General features: G+C 38.7%; 2 protein-coding genes across 2 annotated transcripts in view; one reads left to right on the top strand and one right to left on the bottom strand.

Annotated features, from left to right (window-relative positions):
* Positions 1-568: 568 nt before the first annotated feature.
* LOC149473824 (gamma-crystallin-1-like) lies at positions 569-9120 on the top strand. Its single transcript, XM_089671563.1, has 3 exons — positions 569-655; positions 4273-4515; positions 8787-9120. Exons 1-3 carry the CDS (start codon positions 647-649, stop codon positions 9057-9059), a joined length of 525 nt encoding a protein of 174 aa, XP_089527689.1. The 5' UTR covers positions 569-646; the 3' UTR covers positions 9060-9120.
* Positions 7672-27692, bottom strand: part of LOC149473823 (carboxypeptidase O-like) — a 72810-nt gene continuing 52789 nt past the window's right edge. Inside the window, exons 9-11 of the mRNA XM_089671553.1 lie at positions 24739-24941; positions 23189-23273; positions 7672-10654 (exon numbers count right to left, since the gene is read on the bottom strand). Of these exons, the coding sequence (XP_089527679.1) occupies positions 10341-10654; positions 23189-23273; positions 24739-24941 (602 nt within the window). The 3' untranslated portion in view covers positions 7672-10340. The remainder of the gene's footprint in view (positions 10655-23188; positions 23274-24738; positions 24942-27692) is intronic.

Here is a 27692-nt window from a genome sequence, read left to right as displayed (position 1 = left end):
TTCTAATTGTAGTTGGAATAGGTGAATCCAAAAGGCAGAAGGGTTATCAGCTTATCAAAATTTGAATTGCAGTTAGAATAAGTGAATCCAAGAAGAAGGGTAATACGCTTATCAAAATAGTTTAAGGTTTTTAATCAGAGCTGAGAAATGCAATACCATGCATGTATTAAAAGAAAAAAAAAACTGTGATGCAAAATAAATACATATGTGGTAAGATGCCCCTGCAAAAATTATATGGACTGCACATATGACATAGAACATATCTAAATTATAGTTACATAAATTCCTAATGCAGAAGTTATAAATTTATACTTCGAGGTATGATATCTTGCGAGCAATTATCGCATGATTTAATCATCCATTGCATGCGTTGGTGGTTCCTTGCTGTTCTGCTATCTTATCGATGGATTCATCGCATGATTATTTTTCTTAATGAACAATGAGATGAAAATCCCTCTAACAATGGGTAAGTACAAAGGATACATGTCACCCTATAGAACACAGACAGAGCTGGCTCACCTCTACTGACAGAAAGGGGCCTCAATTGCTTTTTGTGCACTTTTTAAAAGCCTATAGTTGTGCAGAGTATATAAGAGACAACTGCCAGAAAAAACACTGCGATTTGCAGACCAGTAAACAAGCCAAAATGGGAAAGGTAAGATTTACTATACAGTATAATATATATTCTTTAATAATATTTATCATTTTAAACACCTTTCCTTGTATCTGTTTACATCTAATAAATAAAATAATTATTGCAGCATACATGGTCTGCAAAATACTAAGAAGTTTTATACGCCACACGAAAAGATGTTTCAAACAAAGATGACTAGTTTGACTTTAACCACAGATTTGATTAGTTATAGTGAGTAGTTTAGTTTAGTTTTAATTAGTTCTGTGTGGATTACTGATTTGCTCTTATAGTTATTATCTTTGTATATGAAATCTATTTATTGCAAATATTTTAATTTAATCCATATAAACCCCATATGTGAACCATTATTACGTCTGTAAAATATAAAAAAGTAATACCTTCCAGTAGTATGATAGTATGCTTGTGTACAACACCAATACTCTGTATTAAATGTTTGATTTGATCATTATACAAAGTGAACACACAGTTTGTTTCCCCGCTTTTTATAAAAGTTTTTTTTTCTTTTTTATATTCAAATATTCTTTATTGAAATTTTTTCCAACAAATATAGTAACATGTAAAGAACAGAGAGACAATGTTGGTTCTTTGTTGTACAGATGATTAGGGTAAAGGTTAACAATTCCATCATTTTATAAAAGTTTTAATATAGCTGCAGATTGAGGTAAAATTACCTTATTTGGTTCACACACATTGCAGGATGTGTATTTCTGTATGTACACATCTGTTATATGTAGACCCTCATCTTGCATCTAAACACCAAGAAAGTATATGACCTCTTTTTTTGCAGCTCAGGTGCTTACTGGTGTATGTGGAGTGTTGATGGTCATGTGAGTTGTTTGTTGCATGGATTTCCATTAGCACATTCCAGAAATGTAACACACACCAACACAGATTACATTGTGCACCCATAGATGTGAACGGGCCTAAATGGGATTTACATCCTCTGGGAGAGACCCTGGTGGTGGTCTGTAGGAAAATTGTAGCTTTTGCTACACAAGCAGATAGTTAATTTACATATTTAGCAAGGATGCAGATCATTCTCAATCAAATGCAAAAAATGCATTACATGAAAAAAAGTATGTTTTGAAGCATTATTAAAACCAAAACCAAAAAGGTATTATACTGTAGCTTATCAATCATTAGTTGTGGTGGCTGCCTCAGTTTTCTTTTCATTGGCTTTCTTCCCTCACCTGATGATCTGGCCAGTAACACACCTCCTGTATTAGACTTCAAAAAAGAGAAGAAAAGGGGGTTCCTGATCAGTAGCCAACATCCCCAGAATTACAACATAAATAAAGGGAAAAGACCCCCTATAGGACTTGGGACTTTGAAGGCATTAATATATACCAAAAAAAGTTTTAAAAAAGTACAAGCTTTTTATTGTGTCAAAAAATTATTTTGACCTGTAGACATACCATACAATACATCATCCAAAGTTATAGTACAGCATCACCATCAAAGTATAAATTGCACAATAAGGATACCTAGTATGACTAGACAAACATAATGGCTAGTCAAACATAGTCATACTGGGTATCCTTATGCAATTTATACTTTGATGGTGATGCTGTACTATAACTTTGGATGATGTATTGTATGGTATGTCTACAGGTCAAAATAATTTTTTGACACAATAAAAATCTTGTACTTTTTATAAAACTTTTTTTGGTAAATATTTATGCCTTCAAAGTCCCAAGTCCTATAAGGGGTCTTTTCCCTGTATTAGAGTACCCACACTCTGGATGAAGGAGCACGGGGGGCACAGCATTGAGCATTGTCAGTCAGGGGGGCTGGGGTAGTGTTAAATGAGTTAGCAGATTTCAATACAATAATAAATTGAAGCCAAACTCCAGCTTACACTTCATAATAAGTTGCAGCAAACAGTGTTTTCCTTTTTAGGTAAAGGTTTTACATGAATAAATAAGAGCCCATCCTTTTAATCACCCCTGCCAATGGTAAATGGATTGTTTAATCCCTGTAAACTGATACAGTCTGTGGAGAGTTTCAGCTTTTGAAACACAACAGACTTATTGCCTGAATCACCAGATGAAAATAGAGAAAAGAAAACTAATGTAGCCATCACATCTAAGAATTGTTAAGCAGCAATATAATAAATGTTTGCTTTTGGGTTTAATATTTCTTTATATGTATATCAAACCAGTTATTGATAGAGTAGAGAAAGTATAGAATTTTACTACTATTCTGAGCTCTATTAGGGTGAGTTACCCTAACTTCCTGTCTTTCTGACTGGAAGAAAGAGAAATATGCAACAGAGGCACAGACAGAAGTACAAGTTTGACAAAAATTCTATTCTTACCCAGATAGCAGTAAAAACTCAACAAGGGTTCTAACATTCCCATCCATTACCACATTCCCACCCTAAGTCTTGGGACAGAGGAATAAGCTGTAATACATAGTCGTTGCTCCTTTAGCAGCTAGAGCTCCCTTCTTCTCTCAAGTTTGCTCAAGTTTTTGGTTGGGCCCTTGCTATCCTCAGTGGCATCTCTAGGGGGGTGCAGGCCGCACCGGGTGACACCATCACAGGGGGTGCAGGAGCAGGATGCCAGCAGAGCTTATCTTATGGTCTCTGTGAAGGTCCTGGCCAGTTATTGGGGTGATCCCGGATTCCCGGCACAGTGACAGCTGCCCCCAGTGTAGCGGTAAAATGAGTATCCCGGACCCGTGAAGATATGTATCCCCTGAAGCAACTGCGCATGTGCCGGTTTCAGGCCGAATAAGCCGATCTCTGACTTTAGCTGAAGCTGATTCCATGGATCACTATGGGTTGCAAGATCAGTTAACTCGGTATAGGTTCAACCCATAGTGATCCGCGGGATCAGCTTCAGCGGTTTGCAGCCTGTAAGGGGTTAACTGTGGCAGCTCTGTGCTAAAGCGCAGTTGCATCAGGGGATACATATTGGGATACTCATTTTACCGCTACACTGGCACCGCTCCTTCCTCTCTGGAGGGGTGACACCACATGTTACCACATTGGGTGACACCAACCCTAGGGATGTCTCTGGCTGTCCTTACATACAATGCAGAGTTCAGAGTGTGACTGATGGACAGAGAGATGTCGAGAAGTTGCTATAGAGTAGTGGAAGCCTAAGAATTAGGTAGGTATTACAGCTTATTCCTTTATCCCTAGACTTAACAAGCATTTAACCCTTGCAGTGAGGGGGGTCCACTGCAAGAGAATTTTTTTCTCCTGCCCTGAGTGGGGCTTTAATAAGGAGAGAGAAGGGAAAGGTTTAAATAAGTCATCAGAAAAGGAAGTGAGGGTACATTTTTGGGATGTTTTTATTGCTGGCTGTATCTTTCTTGTTGGAAGCTTGGAACTTTCTTTACTTGCTTATGTTTCACCAGGAAAAGAAGTGAGTAGCAAAGATCTCCAATGGAATACAGAGTGCAATAAAACTGGGAAGGAGTTAGAACCTCTGTGCGGTTATTTATTGCTGTCTGTACAATAAAATGAGAAATGTTCCCTTCTGTCTTGTCTTCTTGATATCAATTGCCAGTTTTAATTGCATTTTAGTTTACATACAGTATACTACTTTATATAAAATCTTGATAAATAATTTGTGTTTTTTTGTCTTGTTCCTATAATCTCTGGCCAGATCATCTTCTATGAGGACAGGAACTTTCAGGGTCGCTCTTATGAGTGTAACTCTGATAGCTCTGACTTGCTTTCCTTCTTTAACCGATGTGGTTCAATCCGGGTTGAACATGGAAACTGGATGGTCTACGAGTTTCCAAACTACAGGGGATGCCAGTTTTTCTTAAAAAGAGGGGAATATCCCGACTTTGAACAATGCTTGGGCTTCGGGGACTCCATCAGATCCTGTAGGATTATTCCCCAGGTAACTGTTTTAGGAAATATGCCCTAATGAGTTTTTTTTTCGCATACTGTCTGCTTTAATGTGCTATTGTTATTGACAAGGGAGTGTTAAATAGGCATCACATATTAATACTCTGTTTAAAAGCCAATACAAATATATCAATTGATGAGGTTTACAACAGGGCGATTCTCTTACTGGAGTCAATATATTTTAGAAGCCATTGGATGATTCCATCCATAACCAAAATATCAAGAAGACTTGAGTTTTAACACTTTAAAATAGTGGAAAAGTGTGACAGTACTTATGCAACTAAATTAATATTCCTCATTTACAAATGATACCTTGTAATCCCACTTTTGTAGAAAAAAAACAGTATTAACCTCCCTGACGGTATTCCCGAGTGTAGCTCGGGGTAACATTTCAGTACCAAAAGCGGTAACCCCGAGCTACACTCGGGAATACCATGCGGCACTGCTCCGGCAAGTGTTCTTCACTTACCTTACCCTGCGCTCCCACGATGTGTCCCCTGCAGCGTCCCCGGCCATCTCCTCCGGCCGATGCCGGCATCCGGCTTCTGTGTCCTGTCCCTGTGACGTCGGGACGTACGGGCGCCGCCGGCGGGAAATTTAAAAATTTTAAAAAATGTCATTTTTTTTTTTTTACATTTTACACAGTAAAACATTGCTGTTTCAACCTATTTCACATACATATTGTCCCTAGTGCTTTGTCCTGCGCCCTGCCTGCATTTTGTCTATTCTTTCTGCCTGGAAACTGAGAAATGTCCATGGCGTCCAAAAAGTGTCCCTTTAGGTCAAAAACGGTTTAGATCAGCTAGAGAACAGCGATAGTAAATCAGAACCACTTGCAGAATTGAGTGATAATGATTCGTGGGGGAAATTCGTCATCAGAAACTGAAAACGATTTTGCGACTTTGCTCAGCGATGTGCGAACTTGGCGCTCTATTTCACATTTCAGTGTTTTTGGTTTGATTATATTATTGAATTAAATTTTTTATTATTTTTATATTATTTTTATGATTATTTATTAAATTATAATTTATGATTTTGTGTTTCAAATTTTATCATACCCGGGATGTTTACTAGACTCTTGTTCGGACAGATTTCAGTGAGTTTTTCCTAAAAATTACAGCCTACAATAAAAAAAATACATATTTCCATGCAAAAAAATGGTACCGCTTTCAGCACCAAAAATCGGAAATAATCATACCGCCAGGGAGGTTAATAAATGTGTTTGTCAGTAAGCCATGAACACAACACCCACCTTTTATTATTGCTAGAATCATTATGGTACTGCAGCACACTTTGTGTGCTAAACACTCTTTAGCCTACAGAAATTTGACCCTACCATTAAAATAAGGCTTGTTGGTTGTGTTTGTCTTCCAGGTCAAATGTTTCCAATCTTCCCTTGTATGTGATCCAATAACCTGCCAAACTGTCTACAGCAAGACAGTTCCTACAGCATTAACCTGGAGATGCTCAAGATATAACATTTTCAGTTTGAGTGTCATTGTCAATGTCCATGTATTTTTGGCGAATGCCTGAAAATGGGCAGAAATGGCTGTTTGTTCAGATACCTAATGCGTCCTTTATTAGCTCATAAAATTCCTTCTTGGGAGATAGGTTAAGAAGCATATGTACCAGCAGTGGAGGTGTCATTGGTGGTACAGGACTTTGGGGTAATCAGAGGACCTTTTGGCCATCGGATTAATTATTGGGCTCCTCAGAGGAAAAGCCTCTCTAAAGGGGATCATTACATTTTTTTTCAGCCTCTCCAATAGAGGTGATGTATGATGTGTGTGTGTGTGTGTGTGTATATATATATATATATATATATATATATATATATTATACACAGATGCATAAGCATTCTTATAACATTTGTAAATTATAGATTGAGAGGCTATAGGTAGTTTTTATTGTATAAATGAATACATTTTACTGATATATTCCTTCAGGATACCCAGTTCTTTTTTTTGGATAGTCTTAAATGTTTTCCACTAATATATATTCTGTTAGCCAAAACTGCACACATTATCCAGATCAATAAGTTACTTAATAAACAACCATGACAGACAGAGAGTTATCAAATGCTTAAAGCCCATCTCTGGGCAAATAAAAAGTTAGCTGCTCATTTTTGACAAGGGGATTGGAGAACGGAGATATACTTACCTGATCCTCCTGCACAAGACCGATCCCTGTGGCTCCTGCCTGTCTTGTTCGGTGGACTGCTCTTGATGTTATCAAACTCAAAGTCCTGCTGTTTGACATAAGGACATCAGGAACAACTCACCGCTGGATTGTGGGGGAGAGCTGTTCACCAGTGAAACTAAGAAACAGGTATATATACCTATACAGTATAGCCTTTCTACTCTCCCCCATAAAAAATGATCAGTTAACCCTTACAGTGCAGACACAGCCACACTGCAGGAGAAAATCTTTTTTTTGCCCAAAGTTGGGCTTTAACATGGAACTGCACTAAAATAACCATTTTTGTAGTTTATAGAGCAGCCTTTCGCAACCTTTTCAACGCAGAGGAACCCTTGGCTTAACTTTCCGGTCTCAGGGAACCCCTGCTAAAAGCGGCTTTATCTACAATTCATGATACATTGGTGTGATGGTCAGTGGAAAGAATGCTCCTTACACTTGTGGTCATTGGGAAGAATTACCCCTTTACAGATTGTTAAAAAGATCAGTGGTGTCAGTGGAAACTTACCTGAGAGGCAAAATTGCTCATTTCTCAAGGAACCCCTGGCAACCTCTGGAGGAACCCTAGTTGAAAAACCCTGTTATAGAGGGTAAGTCTAAGTCTCTGGTTTTGTCACAGGATTAGAGGAAATGTCTTCAAATGATTCAGTTTTTCTGGTGTCAGAGGTGAAATTCCCCCTGACATTGGGGAGATTTACCCTTATTTCCTGTTGTGTCTATGTATTTAGGTTTGTTGCCAGTGCGATACCTTAAAAAAAAATCCAGCTTGCTGCATCCTTGGTATGGTTTCTCGTAAAATACAAATTAAAGACACCATTTAAAATATGCAGCGGTATGTACCCTCACTTTGCTAGGTGAACACTCTCTACTCCTTTAGTAAATGCACCCAATGAGTGTAACACGATTTGTACTTTCAGATCACTGGGACAAATTCATGGTGGACTTTAAAAGATTGATGTATTTTAGTTTATTTACCAGAATCCTTATTTTAAACAATCATTATTAATTTAAAAATATCGGTTTTCTTCATGTGCAACACTATGTTAATAGTCAATTATTTTAAAGGTAAACGCAGGACAAATAAATGCACAATTGAAATACATTTATGTGAACGATTTTACCCAGCAGAATATTTGTGATTCTCTTCAGACAATTTTGTAATTCACATACCCCTACCACAGTCAAAAGTATGACACCACTTTCTTTTATGCATTCAGACTTTTCTCCAAGTTATATCTACATGTGTGTTCTAGGTACAGTATGCCACTCATAAATACTGGAACCAGATACATCCAGGAAACAAGCGCAGCCAGTGTAAGGAATACGGTGATCTCTTCACTCTTGTTCCAGCTTCCTGATTGGACAGTCATGACCAGCAGCACACTGATTAAATAATACCTATGCCCTGCCAGCATGTCACCAGTGTTAGACTGACAACGTATACAATGCAACAGAGACTATTTGGCTAACATTGCTTGTCCCTCCTCTCTTCCGAGTTCTGTTATGCATGGGATTCCGGCAAGCTGATGTAAAGACATATTTAGATATTTATACCAGCTGTATTTGAATATATGGAATGACTTTTTGTGCAAATATTTTTTATGCAATGATTTTTTAAGCTACATATCCAAATTACAGTAAACGGTGCTTTTTGTATCTACTTGAGGTTCAACTTTATGGTTATCTTTATTTTATCAGAACACAATACTGAAATTCTAAATCTTGCTTACTTTAATGATGTGTTCTCTGCTTTGAGAAAAAAAAAACAAAGCACTGTACCACAACCACACACAGGAAATTGCTTATTGGTCTCCATTCACATAAGTATGTTTTATGCATGTTTTAGACGTTGACTGTTAAAAACATCATGCTTGTTGCATCTTTGATGCACTTTCATAAAAATGCATATAGAGTTCAAAGGTAATGCACATAACGTCCTTAGTGAAGGCGCAGCTTTCCATATGGTTGACCAGCTAGGTTCAATACAGTAACTCTCACTGTACAAAACGTTTTCATCTTCTTTCTGAAAGTAGAAACCTGTTTAACATTCATTTATGTCTCTTCCAGCAAACTTCATGTAAGATTAGGGTATATGAGAGAGAAGACTTCAAAGGTCAGATGATGGAGTTTACTGAAGATTGCCCACAAGTATTTGAAAAATTCCGCTATCATGACATCTACTCATGCAATGTTCTTGAAGGACACTGGATCTTCTATGAGGAGCCCAACTACAGAGGGCGTCAGTACTACTTGAGACCTGGAGAGTACAGGAGATACAGCGACTGGGGTGGTGTTACCAGCAGGGTTGGTTCTTTCCGAAGAGCTGTAGACTTACACTAAATTATTAAATAATGCACAATTTTAAATGCTGCTAATAAAATATTGTACTCTTAAGAATGGACCATGTATTTGTATGCTATTTAATGCATCATAAATTTGTAAAATAATAGCTAAGCTTTATAGCTGAACTCTGGGAAAACTAAAAGTCCTCCCTTTCAGTGGGGCTGACCCCACACTGGAAGGGTTAACTGCTTGTATAATTGCAATGTTTCTTCTGCAATAAAAGAAACCTACCTGCCTGCTCGCAGTCTTCTTTGGAATGTACACTGAGCAGTGCAAGAGTCGCTCAGTTTACATTCTGTCACAACGCCTGTATCCTGGGATGACTACACTCCTGTATATGCACATAGTGACATGATCCTGCACCGGATAATGAAGATGTTCAAAGCTCAGAACCTGGAAGAAGCCGGATAGAAAATGCTAGCGCCAACTAGAGACATATGACAGTTGAAGAGAGGTAGGTATCGTGGAGCTTAGCTCCGCCTTCAGAACACTTTTACTAGCCTGAATCTCCACTTCTCCAGCAAATGGCACACCGCTTAAGCAGTAGACTGTCCTGCAGTGTCTTCACATCTAGTCTAGGGCTATGGTCCTTGCATAGGTCTTGATGACATCAGAGGACCTTAGTTAGCTGGTGTGCAGACGATCCTGCGGAAGGGGACAATCTAGTAAGCCATATCATAATATGCTAGCATGTATGGCATACCAGCACATTATGAAAGACTCCCCATATAAAGAAGCCCTCCAGTGGCATGCTGTCACTGCCGACAGGGCGTCCACCTTCACCTGGTCTTCTTTCTGGGTTTGCGGGCTCCAGCAACTTGATTGCTGAGCCGTGATGACGTCACTCCTGTGCATGTACACGGAAGCCACGGCTGTGGCACAACACTCTGAAAGGACAGCATACTTAGAAGTACACAGTACACATCAGAGCACATGCGAGTGTGATGTCTCCGGCTGCAGAAATAGTGAATATCTCCTAAAGGGTGCACGTTCAGGAGATATTCGTTGTACCTACAGGTAAGCTTTATTATAAGCTTATCTTTAGATGCAAGTCACCAAGCAATGTTTACTAACACTGTATCCCTCGCAGTGTGGGCAGACACAGCCCCACTGTAAGGGAGGACCTTTAGTTTTTCAGAGTTCAGCTTTAAACATTAAACACTAGATTAACAATATATTACTTAAATTACAAAAGTAAAAGGTAATATGCCTTATTTTGCAATTACATCATTACTATAGAATGCTGCAAACTGCTTTCCACAAGCATAAATAACATTCCTAATTTATCAGAGCACAGTATATGCAGACAGCAAGTGAGAGAAGCCAAAGGGAAGTTATAGCCACTGCACCATTGGGTTCACCATCACCATCGCCATCACCATCGCCATCACCCTCATCAAGAGGTCCTAGGTATTGCTTATCTATATATTCAAATATTGACAGCATTGAAACAAATGTTTCTTCACAAGTAGGCTGAATTTGATCAGCTGGTAGCTCAAATCCATAGTCGCCTTCATCTCTTAGTTCATAGGTGTAAGAAAATTTGATGCCAATATCTGCTGCCCAGTCTCCTGAAGTTCCAGTAGTAGAATCTGAAACACACATTGAATCAGTATTAGGAAAAAGTAGTGATGCTACAGTATAGGCAACTGTTCACATATGTTGGCTTGATTCTTGCTTGATTTGATTTTTTTTTTTTACAAATAGCACTCTAATCTTAAAGTCCAGCCAAACGTTTTTTTTTATTGTTTGCCTGACATACACTTTAACCACTTGATGACCAGGCTATAGCTGAATGACGGCTACAGCGTAGTTGTCTAGTTCAGGGAGGGAGTCATGTGATGTCCTTCAGAACTGCGCCTCCCATGCGCCCCCGGGGGTGCGCATCCAGCGAGCTCTGTGGTCTCTCTGTCTGTGGGACACAGCTGATCACATGACATGGTAAAGGGCCAATCACAGCGTCCTTTTACCACATGATCAGCTGTGCCCAATGTAACAGCTGATCACAATGTAAATACAGTTGCCGGTTATCGGTTGCACTTTCTTCACGCTGCCACAGTGTGAGGAAAGAGGAGAGCCGGTAATCAACAAGTGTATTTCAAAATTCAGAGGCAGTTCAGTGCAGCCCCTAGCCCCAACATTGTCCATCAGCGCAGTCTCAAAAGTGTCTATCAGTGCTGCCAGTGTCCATCAGTGCCGCCAGTCAGTGTCCATCAATGCCACCAGTCAGTATCCATCAGTGCCTCCAGTCAGTTCCCATCAGTGACACCAGTCAGTACCACCTATCAGTGACCTTCAGTGCCACCTGTCAGTTCCTATCAGTGCCACATATCAATGCAGCCTCATCAGTGCCTTATCATCAGTGCCCATCAGTGCAGCCTTTCACTGTCCATCAGTGCTGCATATCAGTGGCCATCAGTGCAGCCTCATCTGCGTACATCAATGAAGGAGAAAAATTACCTGTTTGCAAAATTTTATAACAGAAACTAAGCAAAAGCATTTTTTTTCCAAAAGGTTTGCTCCTTTTTTGTTTGTTAAGAAAAAAAAAAATCTAGTTGTGATTAAATATCACCAAAAGAAAGCTCTATATGTCTCAAAAAAATGATAAAAATTTCATATGTGCACAGTGTTGCATGATAGCGCAATAGTCATTCAAAGCGTGACAGCACTGAAAGATGAAAATTGGCCTGGGCAGGAATGAAGTGAAAGTGCCCGGTAGGCAAGTGGATAAAGTGAAACTTAACTGTGCCTGAGCACCACAAACTGAAAAAAGCGATTTAATTCATTTTTATCTTTCAAGAAAAACTCATCCATCCATGTCCCCTTCTTTATTTTGTTTGGCAATGACTTTAAACCCCCCCCTAGCATTTCTAGATGGGAGCACATGTTTTTTTGCTCCTTTTTCCCATGACATGGCATAGAGCAGGCCATTGATTTGTAATGGACTGCCCTACATGTGGCAAAGTAACTCATGGGGTATTTTGGTGTGTCACAGTTTGCACATTTTTTACTGCACATTTGCCACATTTATTTGCTTTTTTTCACGTTTGCTTCCATATTTGGGGTTCCATTAACAATTAAGTCTAGGATAAGTTCACTTTAGGTGTATAAAGGTAGCCGTACACTATACAACATGATTTAATTTAATGTTAGCTGTAAACAACAAACACGTACTGGATAGATAAAAACACTTAATTTTATGAGAGCAAAATTTCCCTGGTTTAGGGCTGCTTCTTTAAGACTTAGTCTGTAAGGTTGTCAATAAAGAACACATAACAGAAATAGAAATTCTTCAAATTGACTATACAGAAACACACTGAAAAATACATTCCCTGGGCAATAAGTTTAAAAGGCTAAGAATAAAGCCTATGTGGCTCATGTCTAAAGTTAAAATAGCTATAAATAATAAGAAAAAAACTATTAAAAATATAAAAATGAAGGAACACTATTATCATTTAAAGTTACACAGAAAGTTACATAGAATGTAACAGAATATGTAAAAAATAAATAATGGCTACAAAAGTGGAAAACCAACAACAGGTTGCAAAAGAGAGTAGGACAAACCCCCTAAAATTCTTCAAATATATTAACAGTAGAAAAGTCAAGTCTGAGCATGTAGGCCTTTTACTTGATAATTTTTAGCTGGTTACTGAGGACATAGAGAAGCCTAATTTATTAAACACCCAGTAGGCAAGTGGTTAATGACTGGCATATTACCATTGGATTAGCGTAAGGCCAATGTGGTGCCCATATTTATAAAGGGATCAAAGTCTTTACGATATAACTACAGACTGCTTGGTTTTTTTTTTTTTTTTTTTTTTAATTTAAATATTTATTCATTTTTCAAGTAAGACAATACACATTTCCATAGTGTAAGATATAACATTACAAAATCTCATAAAACACTAATTTCAAATCATTTTCTCCCCATGACTCCCTTCCTTTTAACCCTCCCACCTCCCACCCCGCTTCAAAATACCCCTGACATCTATCTGATCTACTTGTATCTCATATCCTCTGGAAACCGAGGCCTGGAAAAGGAAAAGGAAAGAAAGAAAGGCCAATTCCTATATTTTCTCTCTCTCCCTGTCACTTCCCCTTTTTCCTTCCTTTCTTTTTGTCCTCTCTTACCCTTTTCTTTATGCTTACTTACTCAGTACCTTCCTTTACCTTCCCTTTGAACTCCTCCCATTTCTCCCATTTCATATGATATGTCACCATCCTATCTTCCTGTATATAATAAAGTTTTTCCAGTCTAGCAATCTGGTCCACTCTATTTATCCAGTCCTCTTCCCTCGGTGCTTCAACTTTACCCCAGAACTTAGGAATCAGGCTTTTTGCTGCATTTAAGTAGCACAATATACTAAGTTCTCTATATTTATTTCCAGGTAATTTTGAGTTATGAAAAAGACAGGTTTCAGGATCCAATCCTATCTCCATTCCAGTGATATTCGTGATTTGATTTATAATTTTTTCCCAATATACTTGTATTTTTGAGCATTCCCACCATATGTGATACATCGTGCCCAACCCTCCACACCCTCGCCAACACCAAGGTTGCTTCTCCTCACTCATCTTGTGCTCTATCACCGGTGTTAGATACCACCTTGTCAAACATTTAAAATTCATTTCTACCTCACGCATGCTAATATTTTCGTGTACCATTCTAAATATTTTCCTCTGTGTGTGCTCTTCCCACTCCACTCCTAGATCCTTTTCCCATTTTTCTATGTATTTTAATTTAAACTTACTATCTAAGTCCGTGAGAGCTTTATATGCTTTAGCAGTGCTGTGTTTCCCATCACCTCTATCTTCTAAGTATTTCTCAAATTCATTCCACTCTTTCCTAGTTCTAAGGGGCTTCGTCAATTTCTCTACAAATTGTTTCAATTGATTGTATCTCCATATATCTATCCTAGTGAAAATCCTTCCCTCTTCCCTTTTCAAATCCTCCAGTGTTCTTAAGTGTACCCCCTTCATTACATCTCTCAGCTGAGTATCTTCCTTCATAATCCATCTACCTGAAATTTCCTCTTTACCTGGGGGAAAAAACTCTGAATTTCTTAGTGACATCAACAGTGAATTGAAGTCCCATTTCCTCTGTTTGTGCATTTTATCCCACTCCCTTATTACAATCCTCGTGTATATACTCGTGCTCTCCTCTAATTCTCTAAACTGTGGTGACACCCATACACTCCTACCCAGATCCTTTCTACTAAGTGTGTTTTCAATCGTGACCCAATGTTTACTCTTTGAATTATGTATCCAGTCAAAAATTCTTGCTAGAATGACTGCCCTATGGTATCTTTTAAAGTCCGGTAATCCCAACCCCCCTTTTTCTTTATTTCTGCTTAACACATCATATGATATCCTAGGTTTTTTATTTTTCCATATATATTTAGTTACCATTCGCTTAATTGTCTTAAAATACAACTCTGGGAGATTAATGGGAATCATCTGAAATTTATACAGTACTTTTGGGAGAATTACCATTTTTATCAGGTTAATACGACCCAGCCAGGAAGGATTCCCACTACCCATTTTCCTCAATTCCTCTCTGATTTCGTTTAACATTGGGATATAATTAGCTTTATAAAGATTTTTCTGTGAGGGAGTAAGTTTTACTCCCAGGTACTTTATTTCTCTATCTTTCCATATAAAGGGAAACTCTCTCTGTATATTTTCTTTTTCACTCATTGGAAGATTTATATTTAATATCTCTGTTTTGCTCGGGTTGATTTTTAGATTTGACATTTCCCCATATTCTTTCAGTGTTTTCATTAAGTTAGGAAGTGTTATTCTCGGGTTGCCAACATAGAATAATAAATCATCCGCAAAAGCGGCTATCTTATGTTCTGTCTTTCCAACATTTATTCCCCTTATATCTATATTTTTCCTAATTGTTGATAACAGGGGTTCTAATGATAGAACAAACAACAGTGGGGAAAGTGGGCATCCCTGTCTGGTTCCATTTGACATAGAAAAGGTCTCTGATCTCTCTCCGTTTACCATTACCATCGCGGACGGTCCTTCATACAACTTTCCAATCCACTTTCTCATCCTACTACCCAATCCCAAGATCTCCAGTGTGTCTATCATAAAACTCCAGTTAACCCTGTCGAACGCCTTCTCCGCATCTATCGAGAGCAGCACTACTGGTTTTTTTTCCAATTTACTTTTCTGTATAAGCATCAGGGACCTCAACCCATTATCTCGACCCTCTCTTCCTCTAACAAAACCCACCTGATCTCCATGTATCCAGTCCGGCATCAGATCTCCTAACCTATTCGCCAATACTTTTGCATACAACTTCGTATCTACGTTTAATAATGATATCGGTCTATAACTTGAACAGTTGGTGATGTCTTTACCTTCCTTATGTATCAAAACCACCTGTGCCAGAAGGGATTCCTGTCTTATCTCCATCTCTCCCCCCAACGCCTCCATATATCTCTTTAACTTAGGTATCAGTAAATCAGCATGTTTTTTATAATACCTCACTGTATACCCGTCTGGACCTGGGCTTTTTCCCGTCTTAAAGCTTTTTAATGCTATTTGAAGTTCTTCTTGTGTGATATCAGATTCTAAGGAGTTTAATAATTCTGCATTTAATTTTGGTAATCCTGCCTTCCTTAAATAATTTCTTCTTTTTTCAATATTTATTACTTTATCTTTATTTATATCATCCTTGGGGGCAATATTGTATAATTTACTATAGTAATCTTTAAATACCTTTGCAATGTCTTTGGTTGAATGGACTAACTCTCCCTTGGAGTTATTTATTTTATCTATGTAGTTCCTGTTCTTCTTTCTCCTCAAGGCTCTCATCAAGTATTTTCCTGATCTATCTCCCCATCTATATCTTTCTCCACTGATCTTATTAAAAGTTCTCATTTTTTCCTCCTCCATTACTTTCTCTAGTTCTTCCCTCTTTTTTATCACCCTTTGCTCTATCTCTTTCCTTATATTATGTTTATGTAGGCGTTCCATCTCAGCTATTTCCTTCAAAAGCTCACTGATCTTCTCTCGTCTTTCCCTTTTTTTCTTTGCCCCAGTCGCAATAAGGATACCTCTTATATATACTTTATGTGCCTCCCACACTGTAGCTAGTGATATATCCCCTGTTTCATTTTCCTCAAAGAACCTCTCTATTTCCTCTCTGATCTTCCGGTCAGTATCTGGATCCATGAGGAGTGTCTCATTCAATCTCCATGATAAGCCTCCTGATACCTTCCCTCCCCATCTTAATTCCGATACAACAGGAGCATGGTCCGAGAAAGTTATTGCTTCTATTTTAACTTTAACCAAATCCTCAACGAGTCGATGGTCTACCATAATATAATCCAATCTAGAGTATGTCCTATGTACACTAGAGAAAAAGGTGTAATCTCTATCTCTCATGTTAACAACTCTCCAGCTATCCACCAATTGACACTCTTTCATCACCCTTTTCAATAATCCCATGGGCCTGTTTTCCCCTCTCTGTACTCTGGATGTTGTATCTATTTGTGGATCCATACAAATGTTAAAGTCTCCCGCCACTATTAGGTATCCCTTTCCAAAGTCCATCAATCTTCTCATAACTTCTTTCAAAAACTTCTCTGGCTTTCTATTAGGGCAATATATGTTTACAAGCGTACATTCTACGTCCTGTAGTTTACCTTTCAAGAACAGAAACCTCCCCTCCGGGTCCGTCTTTCTATCTTCTAGTTCAAACCTAATGTTTTTTGCAAATCCTATAGCTACCCCTTTAGCTCTCTTAACTGGGGAATCTGCATAATACCATGTCGGGTGTTGTCTAGAGCTTAGCTTAATATTTTTTTTTAACTCTAGGTGTGTTTCCTGCAAAAAGACAACTGAGGCCTCTCTATGTTGTAGTTCCCTGTATAGTCTAAATCTTTTACCTGGGCAATTTAATCCATTTACATTATGGGTTACCAAGCGTATTTCCTCCATATTATATTTGTCTTCTTCCTTTTTTTACCCTTTCCCTTCCTCTTCCTCCTCCCAAAACCTCTCCTTTCATACAAGATGTCAGTTTTAAAAATCTCTATCCCCTGTCCCTCCCCAATTCTCTCCCTCCCCTCGAACCTCCCCCCCTCCACCCCCCCCCCTCCTCCCCTCGTCATCCCCCCTCCCTCCCCCCCTCAATCCCCCCCTCCTCCCTCCCCCTACCCCCCCTCCCTCGGATACTCCTCCCTCCTCCCCCCCCCCTATTAGGCTTTTTGTTTGCCTATGGATCATTTGTGGAAAAGGTCCCACTTTTGATTCCTACCTGGGAGTTCGGTTCTGTCCATGTGGCGCTCACCTTCCCCCCCTCCTCCCCGTTGTCCCTCTATTTATCTGCTCTCTGTTTTCTCTCCTAATTAGCTGCCATTCCTCTTTTCCCAACATATATAATTCTCCCTCCTCCTCTTCCCATTCCGGGATCTCTATTCTCTGCAGTTCAAATTTATTACAAAATTCTTTCATATCTTCAGGGGTTCTCAAAAATGCAGTGACTCCATCTCTCCAGCCGATTAAACATGCTGATCGACCCCATCTATACTGCACATTATGTCTTTTCAACAGTTCCAACAATGGTTTCAATGTCCTTTTTCTTCTCAATGTCCCAGGTGCTATATCTGCAAAAATTTGAATATTTTTCCCTCCATATTTAATATTAGATCTTCCCTTGATCTTCTTCCATATCTCATCCTTATCTCCATAGTTATGAAATTGGACAATTATATCTCTTGATTTTTCTGGGCCTTTTTCTTGTTGGAATTTTCCTATCCTATAAGCTCCATCCAATTTATACGTCTCCGCACCAGGTCTATCCATTATGGAGTTCAAAATTTTGCATGTGGTCTCCTTTAAATCTTCCCCCTGTAGCAACTCTGGGACTCCTCTTATTCTAATGTTATTTCTCCTTTCTCTATTTTCTTGGTCCTCCATCATATAAAGCAGTCTTTTTTGTTCCTTCCGGGTATCCACTATCAATTTCTCTATTTTTGGGATAATTTGGGTATGATATTTGACTGTCTCCTCGGTTTCTTCCACCCTAATTAGCAGTTGTCCCATTTCTTTCCGCATTATCCCCATCTCTTGCTTTATAGATTTTTCCAGGTTTTTAAACATTTCCGCCATTTCCTTTTTATTCGGTATTTGCAAGTCTTTTTCAGTTTCTCCCAGCTCTATACCTTCAATTATTTGTTGACTATTGTTAACTGCTCCCAGGGAGGATCTTGAGCTATTATCTAAGCTTGTTTCCAGGTCGCACCTTTCACTTATTTCCTGGGGTCTTATAGGAGTCAATTTCCCCTGTGATGTATACTTTTTTATCGTTGCAGTTTGAATTTGGGAATTCTTGGGCATATTTCCTTTGCTATTTTTCCCTTTCATGTCACCTGTAAGGTTTTTAAAGGTTTTTTAAAGCTCTTTAGTCTATAGTTAAGCTATTACTTCTTTCTCTTCTTCTTCTTCTCTAATCTTCAGACCCTCTCTGGGAACCCCCTCCTTACTTCTCAAGGTGCTTATCAAATGGGCTATAGCAGTAGCCAAATAGTAATCATGTAGGCAGATTAACAGTTCTCACTCACCCACTTCAGTGAAGCTGCTTCAGAATTTGCTGTTCTGGGTTGTTTGATCTCCTGTGGCCATGTTCTTAATGGGGATTCCTAGTGGGTCCCTTTTTTCCTTTTCTCCTTGTGTCGTACAGCCTCTCCTGGGGTCTGCTTGATGGCAGGACACAGGCAACGTTTTTTTCCCCCAGTCTCTTAGGACGCCAGCCGGCTTCCTCTTCTCCCAGCAGTCCCCCGCGGCAGCCCACGTGGTTACTCCGCTCTCCTCGTCGCCTGGCAACCCCACTCTCCCTCCTGGATCACCTCAGGCAGTCCTCCAGCGGACAGTCGCCTCGGCTTCCCACCCCCCAACAAGCCACCGCACCGCCGCCAGGATCCCCCGCCTCTCTCGGTGAGTCTTCGGCAGCTCAGCGGTTACGGACACATTAGGGAGGTTAGGAGGGGAAGGTTATCGGAGAGCGTCTAATCTCCGCTCTCCCGCGCCTCCATGGTCAGGCTCCACCCCTCCAGACTGCTTGGTTTAACATACATAGTTGGGATGATACTGGAGAGTTCAATAAAAGAACACATAGATGAGTTTTTGCTAGAAAAGAATATTTTAAGCAATAGTCAGCATGGTTTCATAAAAGGCCGAAGTAGTCAAACAACTTCCTGAGGAGATAAGCAAAAACCTAGACAAAGGAGTGACTGCGAATGTAGTATACTTGGATTTGCCAAAAGTATTTGACATAGTACCCCACATGTGGCTAATGTGTAAATTAAAGTCTATGAGGGGATATGATCAACATGAATACATAGGTGGTCCATATAGTGAACGTGGTGTAGAGCAATTCACTTTAAGCTCATCACAGAGAACAAGGGGTCACTTTTTACATCTGGAAGAAAAAAGATTTAATCTCCAAATAGAGAAAGGCTTTTTCACAGTAAGGGCTGTGAAAATATGGAAAAGAATCCCTCAAGAGCTGTTCTGGCCAGCTTAGTAGATTGTTTTAATTAAGGCCTGGATTCTTTCCTAGATACACAGAATATAACGGGATACTAATATTGATAGGTAAAGTTGATCCAGAGAATATCCAATTGCCTCTTGGGGGATCAGGAAGGAATCTCTTTCCCCTGCTGGAGCAAATTGGTTCATGCTTTATTGGGGGGGGGGGGGGGTGCATTCCTCTGGATCAACTGTGGGTATAGGATAGTGTACATGGAGGTTTTCTATTTGTGTGTGTGATTTTGTTTTCTCTGTTGGTTGAACTGGATGCAATTGTGACTTTTCTTCAACCGGATTAACTATGTATATATATATATACAGTAATACCTCGGTTTAAGAATTTAATTCGTTCTGCAGGACTTTTCTTATAGCGAAAAATTCTTAAACCGAAACGCTGTTTCCCATAGGAATGCATTGAAAACCAATTAATCTGTTCCGGAGATCAGAAAAAAGTAAACACTAATAAATACTGCATGAGTTGTTTTATCAAGGCATTCGGCATTTTAGTAGTGACAACCATGTGTTAATATTTCAGCTGTCAGCGAGGTTCCCCACTGACAGCTGAATGTAAAAGAATTGCCGGCAATTAAAAAAATAATTTAAAAAACTGCGTGGGGTCCCCCTTCCCATCCATACCAAGCCCTTCGTGTCTGGTATGGATTTTGAGTCCAAAACTCCAAAATTTAAAACAAAATGGCGTGGTGGTCCTCCCCAAAATCCATACCAGACCCTTTTCAGAGCATGCAGCCTGGCAGGTCAGGAAAGGGGGGGCAAACAATGTTTCTTTTTAGTTTCTTAAAAGAAACAACATTTCCGTTAACTTTGGGGAAAGTGACAGCTAATTCTGTGAGCTATAGTGAAGAAAAAAAAAAGAGCCAGCAATTGCATTTAAAAATCAGCACTGACATACACTTCGTATTGCGAAAAAAATTCATACAAAATTTGTAAACCGAGGCATTATTTTCAGTGGATTTTTATTTGTAAACCGAAAATTACTTTAACCGAGGCGTTCTTAAACCGAGGTATTGCTGTATATATAAATATATATATGGAGAAACAGAAAAAGGGCGCACCGACCCAGTGCATTATCGTTTAAAATATTTATTGAAGAAATAAAGTAAGTATCATACTCACAATAGACATAAAAACACAGGCATGTCATACTGAACAAGATGTATGATCCAAACAACATCTGAGTCCATAAGATGGAACCCTGGATGACCAACTGGCTAACGCGTTTCGAGGAAACAACCTCTTCCTCAGAGCCTCTACTGTCTACTGAGTCTTTTCCTAGCGCAGGAGAAAAGTGTTTGTTGTGTTGGATATATATATATATATATATATATATATATATATATTACTGTATATAGTAGATATCTGAAATAGATATCCCTTTTTGGACCCTGCAACTACCACTAAATACCTGGCATGGCAGAAATGCTGACAACACACAACTGAATGGTGTCAGCCCTGCCTTGTTGTCTTATGCTAAAATATTGAAACCTTTCCACTGTCTTCAGCTCACAACCTAGGGGAAAATTGTTCTGCCAAGATAAGAAGTAGGAGGGCTTGCCTGAGATAGCACAGGAAGTATGTGGCGGACATAGGGAAGTTCTGAAATTCTGATCATCAGGTTTTTGTTTGTACTTCTTGAGCAAGTAGAACAAAACACATTCAAACCTATATTTACCAAAAGGGAACAAATAAGAGAAGTTTATTGTTAGGGTTTGCATACACTTTAGGCTTTAAAGGGACCCTATGCAGGCTAACTGCTTTAGGCTTCCTTCATTGTCACCCAGTAAAAGCACACCAATCTACAACAGCACATTATATCACACTAAAACTGCACTTTATTGTGTTTTATATATCACATCACAAGAGCAAATTATTTCAATACTAAAAGTGCAGCCATCCTTTAAATAACACATAGATGTCTATCGCCTCCTTAAAGATCTGCCTCTGTGTAAGCAGTCACTGTGAGAAGGGTCAATGTCACCAAAATACCTCATTCACCACTACTCCTTTTTGACTTCCTTACTGTGAAAATAAGGTAAGCATAGTTACATAGTCTGGCTGAAAAAAAGGCAAAAGTCCATCTAGTTCAACCAAAGAGAAAAAAAAGTTAAAATCCTATACCCACAGTTGATCCAGAGGAAGGCAAACAACCCAGCAAAGCATGATTCAATTTGCTCCTGCAGGGGAACAAATTCCTTCCTGATCCCCTGAGAGGCAATTGGATATTCCCTGGATCAACTTTACCTAAAAACGTTAGTAACCAGTTATATTCTGTGTATCCAAGAATCCAGGCCTTTTTAAAGCAATTCGCTGAGCTGGCTAGAACCAACTCTTGAGGGAGTCTATTCCACATTTTCACAGCTCTTACTGTGAAGAAACCTTTCCATATTAGGAGATTAAATCTCTTTTCCTCCAGATGTAAAGAGTGCCCCCTTGTCCTCTGTGATGACCTCAGGGTGAATAGCTCTACACCAAGTTCACTATATGAGCCAGTGATGTATTTATATATGTTGATCATATCCCCCTTTATCAAGAGAGAATAAATTCAGTTTCTCTAATCTTTCCTCATAGCTGAGCTCCTCCATGCCTCTTATCAGTTTGATTGCTCTTCTCTGCACTTTCCCCAGTTCCCCAATGTTCTTTTTGTGAATTGTTGCCCAAAACTGAACTGCATATTCCAGATGATGTCTTACTGATGATTTGTACAGGGGTAATATGATATCTCTCTCTGGAGTCTATACCTCTTTTAATACAAGAGAGGATTTTGCTCGCTTTAGAAACTGCAAGCCATTATTAAGCTTATGATCTACCAGAACCCCCAGATCCTTCTCCACCATTGATTCCCCCAGTTGTACCCCCCCCCCCAGTATGTATGATGCATGCATATTCTTAGCCCCCATCAACATTAAACCTCATTTGCCACATAGTTGCCCAATTAAACAGTGCATTGAGGTCGGCTTGTAAATTGGAGACATCCTGTAAGGACTTTATTCCACTGCACAGCTTGGCGTCATCTGAAAAGGCTGAAATGGGATTTTTAATCCCAGACCCTATATTGTTGATAAATATATTAAAAAATAAGGGTACCAACACTGAACATTGGGGTACACCACTGACATCCTAGACCATTCAGAGTATGAATCATTAACTACTACTCTCTGAATATGTTCTTTTAGCCAGTTTTCTATCCATTTACATATGGATTTTTCCAAGCCTGTAGACTTTACCTTACATATTAGCTGTGTGTGTCTACCCCACCGCCACCCCTCTGTCCAAGGTTTTGCTCACCTCCTCATAAAAAGAAATCAGATTTATTTGACAACTTCTGTCAGTGGGAAGTATTTAAGCCGGATGATGGGGGACCCTAATGAAAGCCTAAGTGACATATGGCTGCGTAGCAGTGAATCCTATGATCCTGAGTCAGTTTATCTTTCATGTGTGAGCCCCCTTGGACATTCACAGTGCCCTAGGCCTGTCTACATAGCCGTACAGGAAATCCACCTCTAAGTCTAGCTGTCCAAACCAAAAATGATTTAATATAGCAGCTGTATTTATCTGCTTACATAATATAACTGCTGTAGATCCCACATGATAATCGGCGTTATGTACAAGTTTCAGTTTTGCAACTGCCTCTTTTGCAACTTTTTCCTAAAAGAGAAAAACATTTTTGAGTAACAGGAAAACAACTTAGAATTTATTTTATTCAAAAACAATGGTAAGACAATATTAGCGCTAATATTACTGTTCAGTTACATTTTTCCAAGATATTCATTAGAATTGTACATTACAGATATTTTGTTTTATTATGATTTGCAGAGATTCAGATGTATACAAATTTCTGAATAGACATAGTAATGAATGTCAACAAATTTGAAAAAACATTATAACAAAATTATTCATTTTTTTCATTTGTTTCAATCGTATGACATCACGTGATGTGATAGTAGTTCGGGCCCATGGGGAAATTAATTGTATTTTTGAATTTGTTAAATACTTAAGATTTGGATAACAAATGGATCCAATTTTAATTCCATTAGTTAATTCGTATTGACATGACACCAGTCTATACTGTCCAATCAGCTCATGCCATTTCTCTTGGTGGTATGGACTACCACCCAAAGATATTGAATCTTTTGTTTCGAATTTGTCCCATTCAAGAATATATAGCAATTTTCAAAAACTGCTAAATATTTTGAATCCACTCGGGCTAACAAATATACAAATTAATCAGTTCAACATGACAAATATAATGAAACAAAATTCTTCAATGAACGAATACATCCAAAAAGAAACAAAACACAAATTTCTGGCATACACATGTCTATTTTATATACCGTTTACATTACCATCTGAGCACTTACGCTGAGCCAAAATAACCACTCAAGGTCTAAGTCAAATTTTAAGTTCCCATATGCCAATGTATAAAATATTATTTTCCCAGTCAAAATGTTGCAAGGAAACCTGATGACATCTATCTCCCATAATTTATCTGGAAGCTATCTAGGCTGCTTGGGACCAGGAAGTGCTAGTGATCCAATTTTTTAATATTTATCATGACATTATAAGATTTTTTCTGTTGCATTTTGACTGTTTGGTGAAAGCACCCACAGTACTGTGCATCTTTACTTTGGGGCTCCTAAAACGTATAGGTTGCAGAACGTAAGGTAAATCTGCTGTTACTTCAATACACAGTAATGCATTTAATTTTGTGTGGTGCGTTTTAGTTCCATTCATTTAACATGGCACCCTATTGCTGAAGTAGTGTAAACATCAGCACTTCCATGCCTTGTGATGTGTCACAAAAAAAAAAGTGCAAGGACTTTTTTTGTGCATGGCTAAAATAGCACAAATGACCACAAATGTCTGAAGGGTACCCTAGAATTTAGGTCTATTTTATGATGTTCATTACCTATGACTCTCCTGTTACTGCACACAATGATCTTATACAGCTGATACATTAAAAACAGAACTTAGCTTTGACCTAGACAAAAGCAAACAAGCAAAAAAAGCCAAAAAACAAAAAAAACTACTGCTAAACATTGAGGAAGGGACACCAAGAACATGTAAGTGGCAATCTCCCTTATTAGAAATAAAACTAGTAAACAATACTTGCCATTTCATCATGATTTGCAGATGGCTCCATGGTAAATCCATATGGAAGAAGAATCAGTTGTGAATAAGAGTGAATCGAAAGATACATAAGAATATTTGACTTGTGCTCTTCCACTAAACGGACCATTGCTTGTGTTTCCAGCTCCGAAGCAGCTGATGGACCACAGAAAATTAAATCCTCACAGTTTTTTGATGCACCTGTCTCTACATTTATTAGAAAAATACAATGAATTATGAGTTAATAGAATGGTTATGCCATGAAAAGGGCAAAATGAAGAAAACATTAAGTGAAACAAAGAGTACATCAGATAAAATGGAGCTCAAAACAGTGGGGTTAAAGAAAATCTGTACTAGGGGAAATGTGTGATCAGGGACGGACTGACAACTCATGGGGCCCTCGGGCAATAGGGGATCATGGGGCCCCTGTGTCCTTGCCCAAACTCAAAAAAACCTATGAAAAATGTACCAGGGGCATCTCATGGGCCCCCTACTGACCCCGGGCCCTCAGGCAGTGTCCGAGTTTCCAAATGGTCAGTCCGCCCCTGCATGTGATGATCTCTTCTTCTGAAAATACTTGTAGCTTGGCTGTCATGCTGAACCAAAGGTTTCATTAAAGTGTAACTGCACTGCATCTGAGCACCACAAACCAAAAATGCTATTTACTAATTGTTAATAAACTCGCCCATCCATCCATGTCTGCTTGCTTTATTTTACTGTGAAATATTTTTGAAAAACACCCTCTAACATTTCTGGCAGTGACCATCTTGAGTAAGGTCAGATGATTCATTGAGCATTTACTTCCTGGAATCAATCTGCCTTTAGCTCCGGCATTCACTGAGCTGAGAACCCTCCCAACCCTTCTAAAGACTGCTGAGATGTATGACATCATTTGCCTAGGCAGGAAACCAGGAAGTAACTGAAGAAATGTAAAGAAAAAGTTTAAAACAAGTAAATATGATATACTTTCCTTTCTATTTACTAATGCTAGCAGCATAAAGATTAAAAATAGTCCATGATGATTGAGAGAGTGAAGTTCCACTTTAAGTTTTGTGTTAGTGACTCATCCTAGTGGATCATAGGCTTGACCATTAGAATTTGCGGAAGGAGGTTTGCCTATGTTTTTTGCTTATTATGAAGCAATAGAGGCCTTTGCTACCAGACCAAAATTTGCAGTTTTAGTTTGTGCTGCATTACTAACGAGAATCTGTCAGGACAGAAATATGGAGATGCCATTGCTGAATTATGTTTGAAGGTAGAGGCTTCCAGGCTGTCATCCTGATCACTGATGCTCTACTCAGAACAAGCAGATATTTCACATCTGATATGGAAATGCTTGTTTCAGATTAGTAACCTACTTAGTAGTGAGGAGTGATAAGGATGAGAGTCCTGAAAACATGCACTTTGGAATACAAGTCAGCAAAACTAGCTCCTATAATTTTTATTTTGGTATCTTTTAAAACAACTAAAGTATTGCATGTGAAAAGTATTTTCATGAATAAGGGGTGTTACATAGTGTTACAAACATGGCCTACATAGTCTGTCAATTTTTTTACAATGATTGAAAATTGTTTTGATGTCATAGGTGTCATACGTTGACATACTCAACCTTCAAAATTTTCCCTAACACTAGTAGTGCACTGAAATGAAAATTCTGGTGCCGAAACCTAAAATTCAAAATGCACTTGTCCGAAAACCGAAACCGAAATGCGCAGTTTTTAAAAATGAATAGATATTTTTTGGAAAAATATACACTTTGATTTAAAAAAAAAAAAAAAAACACAATATATACCCTAATATATACCCCAATTTGTTTGTAAAATATGAAAGAGGATGTTATGGCAAGTAAATAGATACCCAACATACCCAGTTTCACGCCATTCCATGAGCAGACGTGATTTTAAAGTGTGGTATGTTGGGTATCTATTTACTTGCCGTAACATCCAAGGGATTCATGCATTCCTTGTGATAAGAATAAAAGTGATTAAAATTTTTTTAAAGGGACAGAAATAAATAAATAAATAAATAAATTTAAAAAAAAGTTTAAAGTGTCCCCATCCCCCCGGGCTTGCACGTAGTGGTGAACGCATACGTAGGCTATGCCCGCATATGTAAACGGTGTTCAAACCACACATGTGAGGTATTGCTATGAACGTCAGAACAAGAGCAATAATTATCACACTAGACCTCCTCTGTAACTTTACACTACTAACCTGTAGAAATTTTTAAAGCATCACCCATGGAGATTTTAAAGTTTCTTGCAGTACAATATCTGCAAATACAATCTTACTTTATGCTGCAAGAACCTCCTATTCCGGAACCCAAAGCTGCCCAATGCTTTGCTCTTCACACAACTCCTTTCTAATTGTGAATTTAGTACCTGTTCCTTCTCCAGGGATATGAGTCACCAAAACAAAATAAAAATACTTTCTTGCATATACTGTAAGTAGCAATTCATATCACCAAAGAAGCAATGGGTACTGAACCCATAACCCCAAAGGATTTGGCAATTGTCAAAATGGCAGACAACAGTCTGGAGAATGGGAGGAGAAGGCATCTAAGAAGGAACTGGGTGGCGCTTGGGACATTGGGATTCCTCTGGTTTAAGAGGCTTCTGCAACACAGAGTAAAACTTTATCTGTGGATATTGTACTGAAAGAGATGTTGAAGGAATGTTGGAAAAAGAGAAGATAGAAAGATACACTTAAATATGATTTCTATTAATGTTAATATTGTTGACAGCAAAGGTAAAAGTAGAGTGGAGGCTGAACATCATACGGATTGCCTGTATAGCATAATTTATACTAAAGAGAAGGTGCCACAATCTAGCATTTCCTTGGAAGAGTGGGGCTATCTTTTGGTTTTTGTGTTCTTGCTTTATTGGAGTGCCACACAAAGCCAGCCCCATCACTGGGGGCTCTTGTGAAGTTACGTTTCAGAGTTTATGCCATAGTCTAT

Source organism: Staurois parvus, unplaced genomic scaffold, assembly GCF_062004578.1.
Source record: "Staurois parvus isolate SC_StPar_1 unplaced genomic scaffold, SC_StPar_1.0 ptg000011l, whole genome shotgun sequence".
Taxonomy (NCBI): domain Eukaryota; kingdom Metazoa; phylum Chordata; class Amphibia; order Anura; family Ranidae; genus Staurois; species Staurois parvus.
This window is presented reverse-complemented; position numbering and strand designations above follow the sequence as displayed.

Bases quoted from the DNA above. Each gene is read 5' to 3' on its own strand.
- LOC149473824 (XM_089671563.1), top strand. The intron at 4,516-8,786 runs GTAACTGTTTTA...TGTCTCTTCCAG, and splicing joins CCTGTAGGATTATTCCCCAG to CAAACTTCATGTAAGATTAG.